Consider the following 15595-nt stretch of genomic DNA (forward strand, 5'->3'; position numbering starts at 1 on the left):
TACTATGGGGGGGAAAAACACTTGCTATAAGCAAATATTACAAAGACAGCAACATTTTGATTGTAAGCTGCCTGGAATGAAGCTTTCTAAGCAAGTACTTGCTGGTCATCATTTTCATTCATTTTGAGCCTCTGAATTGTTCCCTTTTTCTATATTCTTTCATCTTGTTTCCCACCTATCTAACAGAATATTTTTCCCCCTGGATCTCATGAAGGATGTTCCTCATTTTTCCCCACCTCTCACACCCGATCCTTATCACTATTCACAGGAATATAACAAGCAACCATCACTAACCAAAGGATTCCTATTTTCATATACCGGTAATCCCACAACTATATCCATTTTAGCCCTTTCATTTAGAATTAAACCTACATCTTCATTTTCCAACAGGTATTTATCAACTCCACAAAATTTGACATTTATTTATATCCTTAATGTTTCTCAAAATCTGAGATACATGTCATATCATTTTTTTAATTACTTTAATTCATGTTGCTTATCATTTATTCCACTTTCATTCAAATTCCTAATCTTTCAAAACTCTTATGATTGTCACAAGAGAACAGCCGTATTAGTAATAAATTATGAGAAAATGAAAAAAAATATGGACGTAATGTCAACACACAAATGCTACTATTTTGTACTTGTGTACCAACACCATAGCAGCTGACAGTATAGCAGAGTTGGAAGTGACCACAAAAGTTATCTAACCCAAATTCCTGTTGAGTACAGGATTTACAGTACTAGAACTTCAACAGATGACCATCCAGCCTCAATGTGGAAACTTCTAGCAGAGAATTCAGTCATATTGTAGCTTTTTCCACCAGTTGACAGCTGACCACTCATATAGATAGGAAGTTCCTCCTAATGTCTAACCTAAGCCTCCTTCCTCACACTATAATTTATTACTGTAGTTCTGCATTGAATGTAGATACACATCATAGTTTGCCACCTTCCCCATTCTGTTGCAAAGTCTCATGCCATATGGGCCTATATTAATCTCTGTTGTTTATCATGGCTTTGGGTAACCAAGGTTGTCATGTAACAGTTTGGAGTAAGACAGAGAAAGTGTAGATTGCAAGCTTTAGTTGTAGCTATATCATATGCAGCTTTTCCTGTTCGGTTTTGGTACATTTTGAACAATAAAAACAGCCAAAGCCTGTTATATCTCAAGCCTGTTCATTATATTTTATCAAAATTAGGATCTGTAATCCAGGGACCAGTTTACAAGCCGAAATATTATCACCTGTATTCATCTATGAGGTATATACAAGTGTTCTGTAACGCATACAAGATATATCTGGGGATAGATAGGCAGAAATTAAACTATATTAACTGACTGAATTTGAAAACTTAAGATATATAATTTGGTAATTGCTTTTAATTTAATGCAAACAAATGTATAAAAACTAAATTTTTAGCAGCAATTAGTCATGATAACCAAATAAGACTAAAAGTATTTATGTATTATATTTATGGAACTTAACTGAATGCTAAACTGCTAGGGCAAACATCAAGGAAACTTTTCTTCTTTTTAGTGCATTTTCTGAAAAGTACTGATCTGTTAGAAATACAACAGGGGGGGTATTCTTACTCTGCAAGGTATATTTTGTGGGGGTTTAATACATATGGAATAAAATTAATTCAGGAAAAAATGTCATACTGAATGCTTAATATAATTAAACCACTGGATCTTTATTGTGGAATAGGCGGAAATCCTAACATACATTATTTCTTGAGTACCAAATATGTGCAAAGAGTGAAGCAGGATGTAAGCTGACACCAAGTTTGGAAAAAAGTGGAACATGACGATAACCTGCAATATGATAGCAATCAATTAATGTATTGTAAGTGAAAAATACACAATAATACATATATAACATAGCTCTATGGTCTGTGATTTTATATAACTATCATGAAATAGAATCTAAGATGAAAGTTTTTGAGTTCTCTCTGTCCACTAATCTAGGCTGCATCTTGTAAAGCCTTAGTTTAAAACTCATTCCTCCAAGAATCGGAAACATCAAAACCAGTACAAAAACTTGGTTCTATCAAAGTTGTATTTTACTACAAATCATTATTTGCTCGTGTTAGAGAAGAATTTGTTCCAATGTAAGAGCATGACTCTTTCATTTTATGGGAAAAACAAAGCAGTGCAATTTCAACTACATTAGTACAGAAGTTTGCACAATTAATTACACTAGCTACAAACTATTATAAAAATGCAGCAATTATAGACAACCTTGGAAGAAAGTTTAATGGTTTCAATGTGTTCCGCAATAAGAAAGGTGCTCAGTTTAATCTATGAAAACTTTATGCAGGATTTTAAAAAATAGTTGAGGATTCATGCTAGGCACTATGAGCAATAACTGACTTGATATAGGGCAAATTTCACTGTTAAGCAAAAGTCTTCATCCCATGTTACTCATTGGGTTCTTTGAACACCTGTTTCAGACTCTGTTCATTCTTCTCATTTAGTTATGAAAGTTCCTTCTCTTGATCCATAACTGCAGATTATCCCATTTCAAAATGTCTGTAAGCAAAGGCAATACTGAAAAAGGAAAGCAGTAAACATACTGCCCCTACAAAGAACCGAGCAACCTTTGGAGATGCAGTGTTGACTAGTGATATTATAGGAATCAAAATGAAAATAATCAGCTGCAGGTCATTCAAAAAGAATCTCCAAATAGTGGAGTTCTCAATGTTCTCTAAACTTGGTAGTTTGCTTGCGGACATTTCATTACCCATTTCAGTGACGATAACTGAGTATTGAAATGTCCGTATGCAAACTATCAAACTTAGAGAGCACCAAGGACTCCATAGTTCAACTCTGAGCTACATTCATTATTCTCCATTGGAATCTCCAAACATTGTACGTACTGCAATAGTCCATAAATGCGTGTTTTGACATTTAAACAGACTTAGTAAGAGAAGATAAGCAATAAGCAATATGTGGAAGTGTGCATTAAACACTCCTGTTATTAACGTGAAGTTTGTAGCTTCCAGACACTGAGAAAGATTTCACATGAACACTAGCATGTTGATTTACGTAAAAGGGAAAAATTGTACGGCTCATAACTGTAATATTTGGAAGTTAAAGAAAAAATGTAAGTCAACCCACCATTCAATCATACAATGTCATAAATTAGGGGAAGAATAGTTATTTGAACAATTCCAGACCAGCAATAATAGAAACAATATTGCAATGTCTTGTGTGCTATGTTTTATACATTAATCAAAAGAAATGTTATAATAAAAAAAGATTTGGAACACCTTTTTGTACACAAAAACAATCAATGTAATACCTCTATTTATGCTCAAAAGTGGCAACGTATATTGACCAAGGAAATCATTGGAAGCAAGAGAAAACTGATCTTCTACAACAAAACGAACTAAGGCAAGCTCTGGAACATGAATATCAAATGTGAATGTTTGATTCCACCTAGGACACAAAGCTGAAATAAAAAAAGCAATATAAGATGAACAATAAGCCTTAAAACACTTTTATCTTCTGAGTGTTAATCATTATTTCTTCTCACTTCTTTTTTCTGCTTATTCCAAGTGACTACAAGAATAGAAAATTGAATGATTCACAAAACAAGAAATATATCATTAATGAAGCTTATGCCTTTGGTCATAATGAAATCAAGAGAAATACAATCTCATCTATTCTCTTTAAAAATATGGTGATGTTCACATGAAGATCTCAAAAATTAATGTCACCTTTGCAATGGCTATTGGCCTACTGCACTGCACTTCTGCTGAAAACCGCTCAGTTCTAAAACATGCATGATAAGAAAACAAACTGTGTTTAGCATATATTAACAATTTCCAACCTGTTTTATGGATTGTCCACTCATATATCTTTATTGAAAAGTATACAGCCATGGGCACCTATAACAACTTTTCTAAAGTACAGCAGAAAGGCAGGCTAGTCAAGGTGACATTGAGAAGCCTCAACACACCAAGGATGTTTGTGCTGATGGAAACTCATTGCTTTGCGTCTTGAGCAGGGAATTATGTTAAGACGTGCAAAATTCCAAGATTATTAAAGACAGTATACCATGCCTTCCCAAATTCAATGCCATTCAGACGAGATGAAATTCTGGGAAACTGTAGATTCAAACTGTCTGGAAGCTATCAGGCTAAAGAAGGCTGCCTGGCAGAATCAGTATAATCCACTTACCATTGCCCTTCACAACACAAGTCTGTTGTTTTGCCTGGTCTTCTGGAATGCCATAAATTTCTAGTATAACAAGAGGGTCGGCTTTGTTAGTTCTGGAAAGGTTGCTAGGTGGTAACTGATGGCCACTAATAAGCTGCATAGATGCAGGAAAAGAGACCAGTATTAATTAGGACACTAACATTTAAAATTATTATTATTATTATTATTATTATTTAATATTATTACAGACATTAATATTTTTTCCTAAGAAAGCTTCAAAGGCTATCAGAAAATATTGCAGGGAGTGGTGGGGTTCATAGCCTCCAGAACAAAAAGTAAAAAAACAACAACATTGCGTTAAACTGATTTTTTAAGTGCAGTTTCTTTACTTTTAATCAATATTTTATTCCCCCAGAATCACAGAAACGTCAGTGGCTCACAAAGTAAAACTGTAAAATAAGAGTATAAAACACAGACACAGAACAAAAGCTCAAGAGAGTACATGGCCTCAGGCCCCAAAAGCCCTCTAGAAAAGTTCTGCCTTCAGGGTTTTTTGGGGGAAAAGACTGACAGTATTGGACACAGATGAATCTCCAATAATTCCACCACTGAAAACCAACCAGGTGGGCTTTGCCAAAAAATTCTCCCAATTTCTCTCCCAAAATTTCTTCTTGCACACTTGTTTCAGAGGCTGCCTCAATGGGAGTCTTATGATAAACTAAACCTTTCTGAGCTGCAGTAAGAACGCCGTGCTGGAGGTTGCTTTCGATTTATATCTGCATTGTTTCATTGACTCTAGAAAGGGTACAGAGAAGAGCAACAAAGATGATTAGGGGGCTGGAGGCTAAAACATATAGGGAACGGTTGCTGGAATTGGGTATGTGTAGTTTAATGAAGAGAAGGGTGAGGGGTGACATGATAGCAGTGTTCCAATATCTCAGGGGCTGCCACAAAGAAGAGGGAGTCAAGCTATTCTCCAAAGCACCTGAAAGCAGGACAAGAAGCAATGGATGGAAACTAGTCAAGGAGAGAAGCAACCTAGAACTAAGGAGAAACTTCCTGACAGAACAATTAACCAGTGGAACAACCTGCCTCCAGAAGCGGTGAATGCTCCAACACTGGAGGTTTTTAAGAAGAGACTGGACAGCTATTTGCCTGAAATGGTATAGGGTTTCCTGCCTGAGCAGGGGGTTGGACTAGATGACCTCCAAGGTCCCTTCCAACTTTATATTATTATTATTATTATTATTATTATTATTATTATTATTATTATTATTATTATTATTATTATTATTATTATTATTTTCAGAGGTGGTTTGCCATTGCCTTGTTTTTAGGGCTGAGTGAGAATGACTACCCAAAGTCATCCAAATGACTTCAATGCCGAAGGTGGGACTGAAAATTGGGCTTTTCAACTTGCAGTTCAGTCTCTTAACTTGCGATCAAACTGCTACATGCTCTCTCAATCTCTCTCTGCCAGAATTTATAAAGAAAGATAAGCCAAGTTTAAGGAAACAATAAAGGATAAGGGGGGAAAAAAACTACTCAGTATAAATTTCCATTGTGGGACTTTGTAAAGGCAAAGGCAAGGTAATGAGACAGTGCTAAGAGGAACATGTCCTTCCATCTGAATTGTTATGTATCAAACACAGCACAGCACCATCTTAGAAGCCTGGCTATCCATTCATTTTTGATTGGTTGCAATAGTCTGAGGATGAATTAAAGAACTGAAATGGCTTCATACTCATACCTTATTGTGAATATATCATACCTTATTATACAGTATCACACCTTATTATGTTCTGGATGTGATGAAGTATCATATTTGATCCTACTTCTAACACACAAAAATCTGCATCTGATATCAATAAATCAAGACTATCCCTAGCAAAAAAGATTTCGAAAATTCTATCTTTTTCGTATTTTCAAGACAACCAGATTTTTATAATTCACATTTAATATCTCGTTTAGATGCTACCAAGCTTAACTGATGATCTGCTTGGGTCATATATTTATATCCATGCTGCATTATCTTAGCCAAGAGTCATCTTATCCAGCAGCCAACAACATAGCAATCCAATTAATTGTATATACTACTTGTGTCTGCTTAAAATTAAATTTTATTCTTTTCAACTGTATTTATATCTTAGAACTGTATGCAGCCTTCCTCAATCTGCCACTTGACAATTATATTGAGATTTGCATTCCCAGAACTCCTAATCAAGTGCAGCTTTTGGCTGCAAAATCTGAGAGTTAGAACTCAAGACTTTCAAAATACCAGGTCGGGGAAGAAACACAAATATTAAATTAAAAATATTTATACAAATAAAGTAACAACTAACAGTCAGTATACATAAATAACAAAACAGAGCAAATAGTCAGCTCAGACACCAGTGAGTCCCTAAGCAAGCACTAAAATTATTAATCAGCTTCTAAAATTTGATATTATATATGAAACCATCCCTATCTCCTTATGGCTCATTTTTAAATGTGAACATTGAAATCATTTTATAGTTCAGAAACATGCTATCATGTACTATCATAAAACTCTCTGAAGAACATAGTAAGTATATGCACATAAATAATACGGGGACCATGCTGGAAGAATAACACCGGCAAAAATTTGAGCTCGAGTTCCTTTAATTGCTTGTCAAGAATTCAGGCAGAAAACCCAGAAAACTGCAGTAAAGCATTTGTAAAAGCAAATCAGCAATAATAATAATATAATTGTAATGAACTTACTTTAATTGTAAGTGTAATTGGTTGATGGTCTGCAGATATATTATATGGAGTAAATGGTGTCTCTTTATTTCTCAAGAATTCAGGTTTCAATATATAGCCACAGCCACCATTATCTAAAAATTTCCCAATTTGAAGATCCATTTGTACTCCAGGTGTTTGGAAATTTAAGGCCACTGTATAAGATGAATATTTACAAAACTTGATTAACTAGAAAATACAGTTTTAAATATTGACTTGTTCTTCAACATTGGAAACACAAATATATGACTCCAGTGATCCGATGGACTGAAGGCCTGATATTGCGTACACACACACACACACACACACACACACACACACAAAGTGATATTCCATACAAATTCTAATTTTTTTCCAGATATGGAACATTGGCTACAAACTAATACAACTGTAGGCAGTCCAGGAAAAAAAATGAAAATAAAAGAAGTAAAACCAATTCCAGTGCTTGTAATTGCACTATCCATTTTTGCGGAAGAATTTTCATGTATATTCATTTGCATAATGTATGTTTATGCAAGTTTTGTTTGTTTTGTTTCTATCACTAGGGCTTGACATTTAATCAGGGGCTCTGGGAACTGCTTTTTAACAGGTTCTATGGTCAGAAAATGTTTGAAAATCTCTATTCTAGTGGCTGAAGCCTTGAAATTAACTAGCTTATCCCTGACGTAACCCATATAATCAGAACTATAATTGAAAGAATTCATCTCTTGTACTTTTGTGACCGCATAGCAGGAGATTTTCTCCTGGTGGCTGCTTCTTTCTCTCCTCGCATAACATTCTTAAGGTTCACAGCATAGTTTGCAGCTCTCACAGCAGTCTCCACTGCTAAATCTTTTCTCAAATTCCAGTTCTTCAATAGCTTCATCTTGGATAGTCACAAGATGACAGCCAAGAGAGAGGTAGGGATAAGGGAACCCTTCAATTTTCTCTTGCTATCGAATGGTTGATATGTTGAATGATCAACCAACCAAGCCATAATTTCAAAGTATATTAAAAAATGAAAGTTCAGCTAGCTGATGGAAAAGGAGTGCGTAGAGTGACCAAAGTATTAGGCATGCCACATTTTCACATAGTGAATTATGTTGGGTGGAGCTGGCACGTTTGTCAAAGGAACCACAAATCAAGGCCCTCAGAATGTTGCATATTAAAGCTATCAGTGAGAATAATTAATCAGTGGAACAGCATGTCTCCAGAAGTTGAGGGTGCTCCATCACTGGAGGTTTTCAAGCAGGGCCTCCTGCATGAGTGGGAAGTTGATTAAAAGACCTCCAGGGTCACTTCCAATTCTGTTGTTCAGTATTCTACATGGATAGCAAAGCAGGACAGTCTCAAACTGAGTGTGCAGTAAGGATGCATTCTGGTTCTGACCAATGGAAAATGTAGAATTATTGCCTCCTATGATATTGAAGTTATATCAATGCAATCTAAAATTGGATTTGCCTTTCTTGCTACTATCTCATACTCCTAATTCATGTACAACTTGTAATCAACTACATTTCTATGATTTTCTTCACGTATTATTGCCATTAATGTATCTGTGAAATTTCTATTTCCTATCTATATAACTACAGTTATGTTTTATTAAGGGACGCGGTGGCTCAGTGGGTTAGGACGCTGAGCTTGTCAATCAGAAGGTCGGCAGTTTGGCGAGTCGAATCTCGAGTGCCGCGTAACAGAGTGAGCGCCTGTTACTCGTCCCAGCTTCTGCCAACCTAGCAGTTCGAAAGCATGTAAAAATGCAAGTAGAAAAATAGGGACCACTACGGTGGGAAGGTAACAGCGTTCCGTGCGCCTTTGGCATCTAGTCATGACCACGGAGACGTCCTCGGACAAGCGCTGGCTCTTCGGCTTTGAAACGGAGATGAGCACCGGCCCCTAGAGTTGGAAACGACTAGCACGCATGTGCGGGGGAAGCTTTACCTTTTTATGTTTTATTAAATAAACAATTTTCAGCCCATTTTTTAAACTAAGGGATTCAGATAATGATCCCTAAATTATTGGAATGAATTTATGCAACTGCCTCTCAAATAAAACTAATGATTTCATTGGTTTAGGGTTAAGCAAGAAATGAAGTACTTTGAATAATTAAGCTATGTATCAAATATAAAAATGATACAATTGTACAATTTTACAAAATAAAACAGTTTCATTGGAAATAAGTAACCTCCCCAATTCTCCCAGTGAAATTTAAAACTATATTCTTTAGGAGAGAGATGAGTATGCTTGCTTTTGTCTAATTCCTGAAACCTGGCTTTCATTTTGAAGGCAGCCTTTGTCTTTCACCAAAGTAAAAAATGCACTTTATTCAATGAAATTGGTGAGACACAATATCTGAATATATTTTTCAAGACAGTTGCACTTAGTTTTCATGCCATCCAGTCCACATTCAGAAACTTGCTAATTTGCATATCATGTGGTATGCTGTCATATTCTTTTTTGAAATCAAGATACACTGTATTTACAGCATTCCCAAAATTTCATAAGGAAGATTTGTTGGTGAAACACTGAAAGGCAAACTGATTTTCTGTCCCTTAAATCCATTCTGTTATTATGACCATTGTAAAAAATAAAAATAAAATAATTTAAGAAAGTATTTTCATTTATTAAAATTCAGATATTAAAAATAAATAATAAATTTAATAGTTTTTAAAATAATTTTCTACATAAATATTCCAATATACAGAGAGGGGTTGACATATAAGATAGAAGGATATACTATATCAAGGTGCTGGTGATGACCTATAAAGCTCTGAATGGCTTGGGTCCGGGATATTTGAGGGAACACCTGCTGCCAGCATCAAGTTCCCTTCGTCCAGTGCGCTCCCACAGGGAGGGTCTTCTCAGGGTGCCGCCGGTAAAAGATTGCCGGCGGATAACACCCAGGGGAAGGGCCTTCTCTGTGGGTGCGCCTGCCCTCTGGAACCAGCTGCCCGTCGAGCTCAGGACTGCCCCTGACCTGCGTTCATTCCGCCGGGACCTGAAGACTTGGCTCTTTGAGCTCTCCGGCCCAGGCTGAGAATTTTTAACTGGGGTTTTTATTTTCAGGGATAATTTAATCTTTTTAATTGTCTTTTAACTTTTGTATTTTGTATTGGTGTGATTTTAAAATGCCCTGTAAACCGCCCTGAGTCCTTCGGGAAAGGGCGGTATATAAATCTAATAAAATAAAATAAAATTAAATTAAATTACTTTTATATTTGTTAAGTATTTGTTTGCAGAGTCACTCTGATGTAATGGTTAAGGCTTCAGGCTAGAAACTGGGAGACTGTGAGTTCTAGTTCTTACCCCTGGCTCACAGCCAGCTGGAGGACCTTAGACCAGTCACTTTCTCTCAGCCATAGAGAGGAGGCAATGGCAAACCACTCCTGAAAAATCTTGCTAAGAAAACTGCTGGGACTTGATCCAGCAGTTTCTGAGAATCAAATACAATTGAAAGGAAGAGGGAAAAAGTAATTGCTTTTTATTATTATTTTAAGGGATAGTGTTGGTATATTTCTGTGCTTCTATATTTTGCTGCTTCCAAAAATGCTTTTTCTTGAAAAGTCTGAAATCGAATGTAGAATTGATTATTATGGCCTCACACAATTTTGTTTTTACAAAACAATGTGCATAAATTGCATCCATAATCATTTTCAGTACTCCTAAAATATGATAAATCTTTTAAAAAGGAAGGCTAGCAACCAATCATCTTTGGAGCATTAATTTTGTTGCTAGTGTCTGGTATCCTTGGCCATGGAAATGAAAAGCTGTAATAGAAAAAAAAAATCCTGGAAAAAGCAACATATTTCTTATAAAATTCCTATAACTAACACACACAGAGAGACAGATCCCACAGGTAGATATCCTTACACAATGTTCACACAAAGAAAGTCTGGATGCAGAGATGAGTCTAAACATTTCCAGAAGCATTCTAGAGAGTGGGCACCACATTTCTGCCACAGAGTACACGTAGAAACACACTACAAATAGTAGGTAATCATTGGCCACTGGGTCTGAGACATAAAAACATTCTACCAGGGAATTTGGTTACAAAATGGCTTGGCTTTTAAATGTATTTTTAGAGTATCTGCATGCTACTTGATCGCTTAATAGTTCAGGGTAACCTATAATTAAAACAAGTATTAAAACATTAAAGGAACAATAAAACAAAGCCTTTTAAAACACTCAATTAAAAGAATGAAAAAGCCTATTATGCCAATTGCAAAATCCTAAACTGGCAGCTCCTAGTAAATGGTTAGCACAGATTCTCCAATGCTGTTTGTAATGTATTGGGTTTTATATATGTTGTAAGCGTTTGCTGGAATTGCACTGTTTGCTAATTCAATTGCTAATACTAGTTCACGTGTATACTTGTAACGGTTGCTAGCCGGCCCAGACTGGTTGTCTCCAGCCAGCTAAGGAGGTCTTTGGGCGAGAAACCTTAGCTTCAAACCTACTGGTCGCCGCCTATCGGCCAACCATATAAATAACTGTGCAGCAGCTCCCTTGTTGCTTCTGTTCTGTTTGACCTTCAATAAAGCATGTTGCTGTTTTGAACCTTGCGTCTCGCTCAATGCCTGCAAGAATTGGCTACACAACACTGTTATAATAACACTGTTATTGATAGGGCTCGCAACTTGGGTGTCCTCCTGGATTCATGGCTCAGTTTGCAAGATCATATAGGAGCCGTGACCAGGGGGGCTTTTGCCCAGGTTCACCTGGTGCGCCAGTTGCAGCCCTATCTGGACCGAGATGCCCTACGCACAGTCACTCATGCGCTCGTGACCTCCCGGTTAGACTACTGCAACGCTCTCTACATGGGGCTGCCCTTGAGGACCACTCGGAGACTTCAGCTGGTGCAGAATGCAGCCGCGTGAGTTGTGATGGGAGTCTCCCAATACTCCCATGTAACACCTCTTCTCCGCAAGCTGCATTGGCTTCCAGTTGCCCTCCGGGTGAGATTCAAGGTGCTGGTGATGACCTGTAAAGCCCTAAATGGCATGGGCCCGGATTATCTTAGGGAGCACCTGCTGCCAGCATCAACTTCCCATCGTCCTGTGCGCTCCCATAGGGAGGGCCTCCTTAGGGTGCCGCCAGTCAGGGAGTGCCGGCGGGTGATCCCCAGAGGGAGGGTGTTCTCTGTGGGCACGCCTGCCCTATGGAATGACCTACCTGTGGAACTCCGGACCGCCCCCGACCTTCGTTCGTTTCGTCGGGACCTGAAAACTTGGCTCTTTGATCTATCTGGCCTGGACTGAGGGGTTTTAAGTTTTAAACTTTGTTTTAATTTGTTGGGCTAATAATTAATTTAATTTAATTTAATTCTAATTCTATTTTAACTATTATATTGTTTTTAAACTTTGCCCTGTAAACTGCCCTGAGTCCTTCGGGAATAGGGCGGTATATAAAACTAATTAAATAAATAAATACTATGGTATACTGAGGTACCCTTCTCAACACTATGGGCACACCATTCTGCATCAGTTGTAATTTCTGAACCAAAGATAACATTAGCACCACATAAAGCACAAAATAATCCAAATATTAAATTATCAATGTGTGATTGTAGAGAGTACAGATCACCACGATCTTTAAGACAACAGGGAGTGAAACATAGTTCAAGCACACAACAGACATATAATATTTGGAAGCAACTCAGACAGCTCTCTAATTAAATGTCTTACTGTAGTATGTAGGAAGAATTACACCACAATTATACTTATTAGATTCTGTAATTATAACTGTTCTCAGCCTTCCTGTGGAATTGATTTTTTTGTTCTGATCTACCTAGCAAGGTTGTCAATGGTCTACAATGCTGAAGCAGCAACATTCCCCTAAAAGACTGAGAGCCTTATGATAGCATACATGACACACACCGATGCTGTGGTGTGGTTTATTTTCTGCTGAAAAATGGGTTCTTGTCATCACTGATGAGGAGATGGACTTCTAAATTAACAAGCAACCAAAAGCTAGTTAGATTCTACATGGCTCATAGAATATAGATTGCCTGCAACTGCTCTAAGATAATTGTTTAAAGCAGACATGTCAAACACAAGGCCCGGGGGCCGGATCCAGCCCGCGAAGTGGTTTCATGTGGCCCGCAAAGCCATCCTGAAAACAGTGAGGGAACGGCCCCCACTGCCTTGGCCCTGGCCCAGAGACCCTCCTTCTGCCAGAGACCCTCAGATCTGTCCCACTCCTGCCCAGGCCCCCATAGGCACCCTTGATGTGAACGTTGTAGAGCTGGCCATGCCCACCCAGTAGGCCATACGCACTCTAGCCACGCCCACCCAGTAGGCCACACCCACCCTGGCCATACCCACCCGGCTCCTTGAGGGCAACCGCAATGCTGATGCGGCCCTCAATGAAATTGAGTTTGACACCCCTGGTCTAAAGTGTCCAGAGTTGCTTGGTGAATGAGTGGGCAGCTAAGTTGAATGGATAAATGAATAAGCAAGCAAAAAAAAACAAAAAAACAAAAAAAAGCTGAACAAATTCCTGCAAAGAGATTCAGAGAGTAATTTAAAGACTTTTACAGAAAATGTTTCTTTTTCTATAATTTTTGAGAAGGCTTTCTATGTCTACATCTATCAGTAATTTTATCTATGAGAATGCCACCAGACATTTCCATAAATAATCTGATAGTTGTCTTTCAATGGACCAAAAGACTGCTTATGTTCTTATATGAGATTCTTCTAATAATAATAGGTATTTGCTCATTATGCTTTCTCTGTACACATTTTAAAGAATCAAACAAGATACACTTGCCACTAGGCAATTATTAAATTATTAAACAGAAAGAGCACCATCCCTTGCGGTATGTGGTAGGATTCCTTAGAAATCAAATGGGGTATAACAAAAATCTACCAGAATGCTAATATTATGAAGCTCTTAGGCTCTACTTGCAGTGTATATATATATATATCACCAAAAGGCATCAATCTTCAATGATTTTGTTTCAAAGAAACTGAACCCCAAATAAGCACTGTAGTCTCAGCCTTGATGCTCAGAAATGAAATACTCATGAAATATACTGTATATTGACATATTTTCCTGTATTCTTGAAAAGCACTATTATATCATAGCTTGTTGATTCACTTAGATTAGTATTATATCAATAACCATCCAGAAGTCCAAACCTTCATGAAATTGCTACAAATTGTCCAAGACTTTTTAATGCAAAATAAATGCTTTACCATTCCTCCCTTACCTAAACCTAACAGTAGAAATAAATATTTAGTCAAAATACAGGTGGTCCTCAACTTACAACAGTTCATTTAGTGACCATTCAGTTACCAGAGCACTAAAAAAATGATTTATGACTGCTTTTGACTTACAACTGTTATAGTATCCCAATGGTCATGTAATCAAGTTTCAGACCCTTGGCAACTAACTCATTTTTATGATGGTTGCAGTGTCCTGAGGTCACATAATCACCTTTTGTGAGGAAAGTCAATGGGGAAGCCAATTCACTTAATCATATTACTAACTTAACAACTGCAGTGATTCACTTAACAACTGTGGCAAAAAAAGGTTGTAAAATAAGGCAAAAGTCACTTAACAAATGTTTTCCTTAGCAACAGAAAATTTGGGTTCAATTGTGGTTGTAAGTCAAGGACTACCTGTGCAGTAGTTCTCATAATCTGCTACAGGCTTCTCTACTGGAAGAATGCTACTTCCATCGTTATTCACATTTGCTTTCCTGAATTCAGCTGTGCCTTTTCATTTCTTTATAGCGGTTTAATGATATATGCAAAAAATAATTGCTGCTGCCAAAATGGGGCGTGTGTAAGAGAGCGGGGGGGGGGGCGGGGGGGGAGAGAAGAGGTGCCAAAATTTTCATAAGTATAATCTTCCAAATCTAATGTGTTTCAACAACATTATATATGCAGTTAATACATTATGAAGCTATACTTAGATCTTCATCTGCCGCAAGGCAGAAGAGGCTACAAAGTGAAGTGAAAAGTGAACTCTATGGAGCCTAGACAGAAGAGGAGAGCTGCAAGAACAAAGGTAAATTCCTTTCTCTGCTCTATACATTTCTAAGAAAAGAATAAATCTGCACAGAGGAAGGTCAACAAAGTTACTTTACATATAGAACTCTTGCAACTTCATATAAGAAACTAAGAAATGGACTCTTTAAAGCTTAGGGTGAAACGAGTAAAGATTAATGGCTGCCTGGAAGTTTCTTCTTAGGCAAAATATCTGCTCCAGTCATGTTCTTTCAGAAGCATAGCCTGAAGATTCTAAAGACAAATTGAGAAAGCTATTCTAATTCCTAGTGCTACTTACTGTACGGAGTTAGATTTTAGTGTTGGAATCCTCCAATAATCTCTAAAGAAAGAGAGGAAACTCTACACTAGTTATTGGAAGACCAATCACTCCATTCATACCATAATATGACCATGGGAATCACATAGAAAGGAGCTGTCAATATCCCAGCTATTTAGAAAGTTCAGGTGCGCAAAAAGGGGGGCATTTGCCCAGATTCGCCTAATATACCAATTGCGCCCCTTTCTGGACTGAGATGCCCTACGTACAGTCACCCACGCACTCGTTACCTCCCGTATAGACTACTGCAAAGCTCTCTACATGGGGCTGCCCTTGAAAACCACCCGGAGGCTTCAACTGGTGCAGAATGCGGCTGCACGGGTAGTGATGGGAGCTCCCCGATACTCCCATATAACACCT

The 15595-nt window shown here is 37.6% G+C and overlaps 1 protein-coding gene across 1 annotated transcript in view; it reads right to left on the reverse strand.

The window, feature by feature from the left end:
- Window positions 1-1718: 1718 nt before the first annotated feature.
- Window positions 1719-15595, reverse strand: part of LOC308669789 (1-phosphatidylinositol 4,5-bisphosphate phosphodiesterase zeta-1-like) — a gene marked incomplete at both ends in the record, with an annotated part of 65462 nt that continues 51585 nt past the window's right edge. The window contains 4 exons of the mRNA XM_081330666.1: window positions 1719-1816; window positions 3306-3455; window positions 4187-4319; window positions 6908-7080. Coding sequence (XP_081186792.1) covers window positions 1719-1816; window positions 3306-3455; window positions 4187-4319; window positions 6908-7080 — 554 coding nt within the window. The remainder of the gene's footprint in view (window positions 1817-3305; window positions 3456-4186; window positions 4320-6907; window positions 7081-15595) is intronic.

Source organism: Vipera berus, assembly GCF_964194415.1.
Source record: "Vipera berus genome assembly, chromosome: 6".
Lineage (NCBI taxonomy): Eukaryota > Metazoa > Chordata > Lepidosauria > Squamata > Viperidae > Vipera > Vipera berus.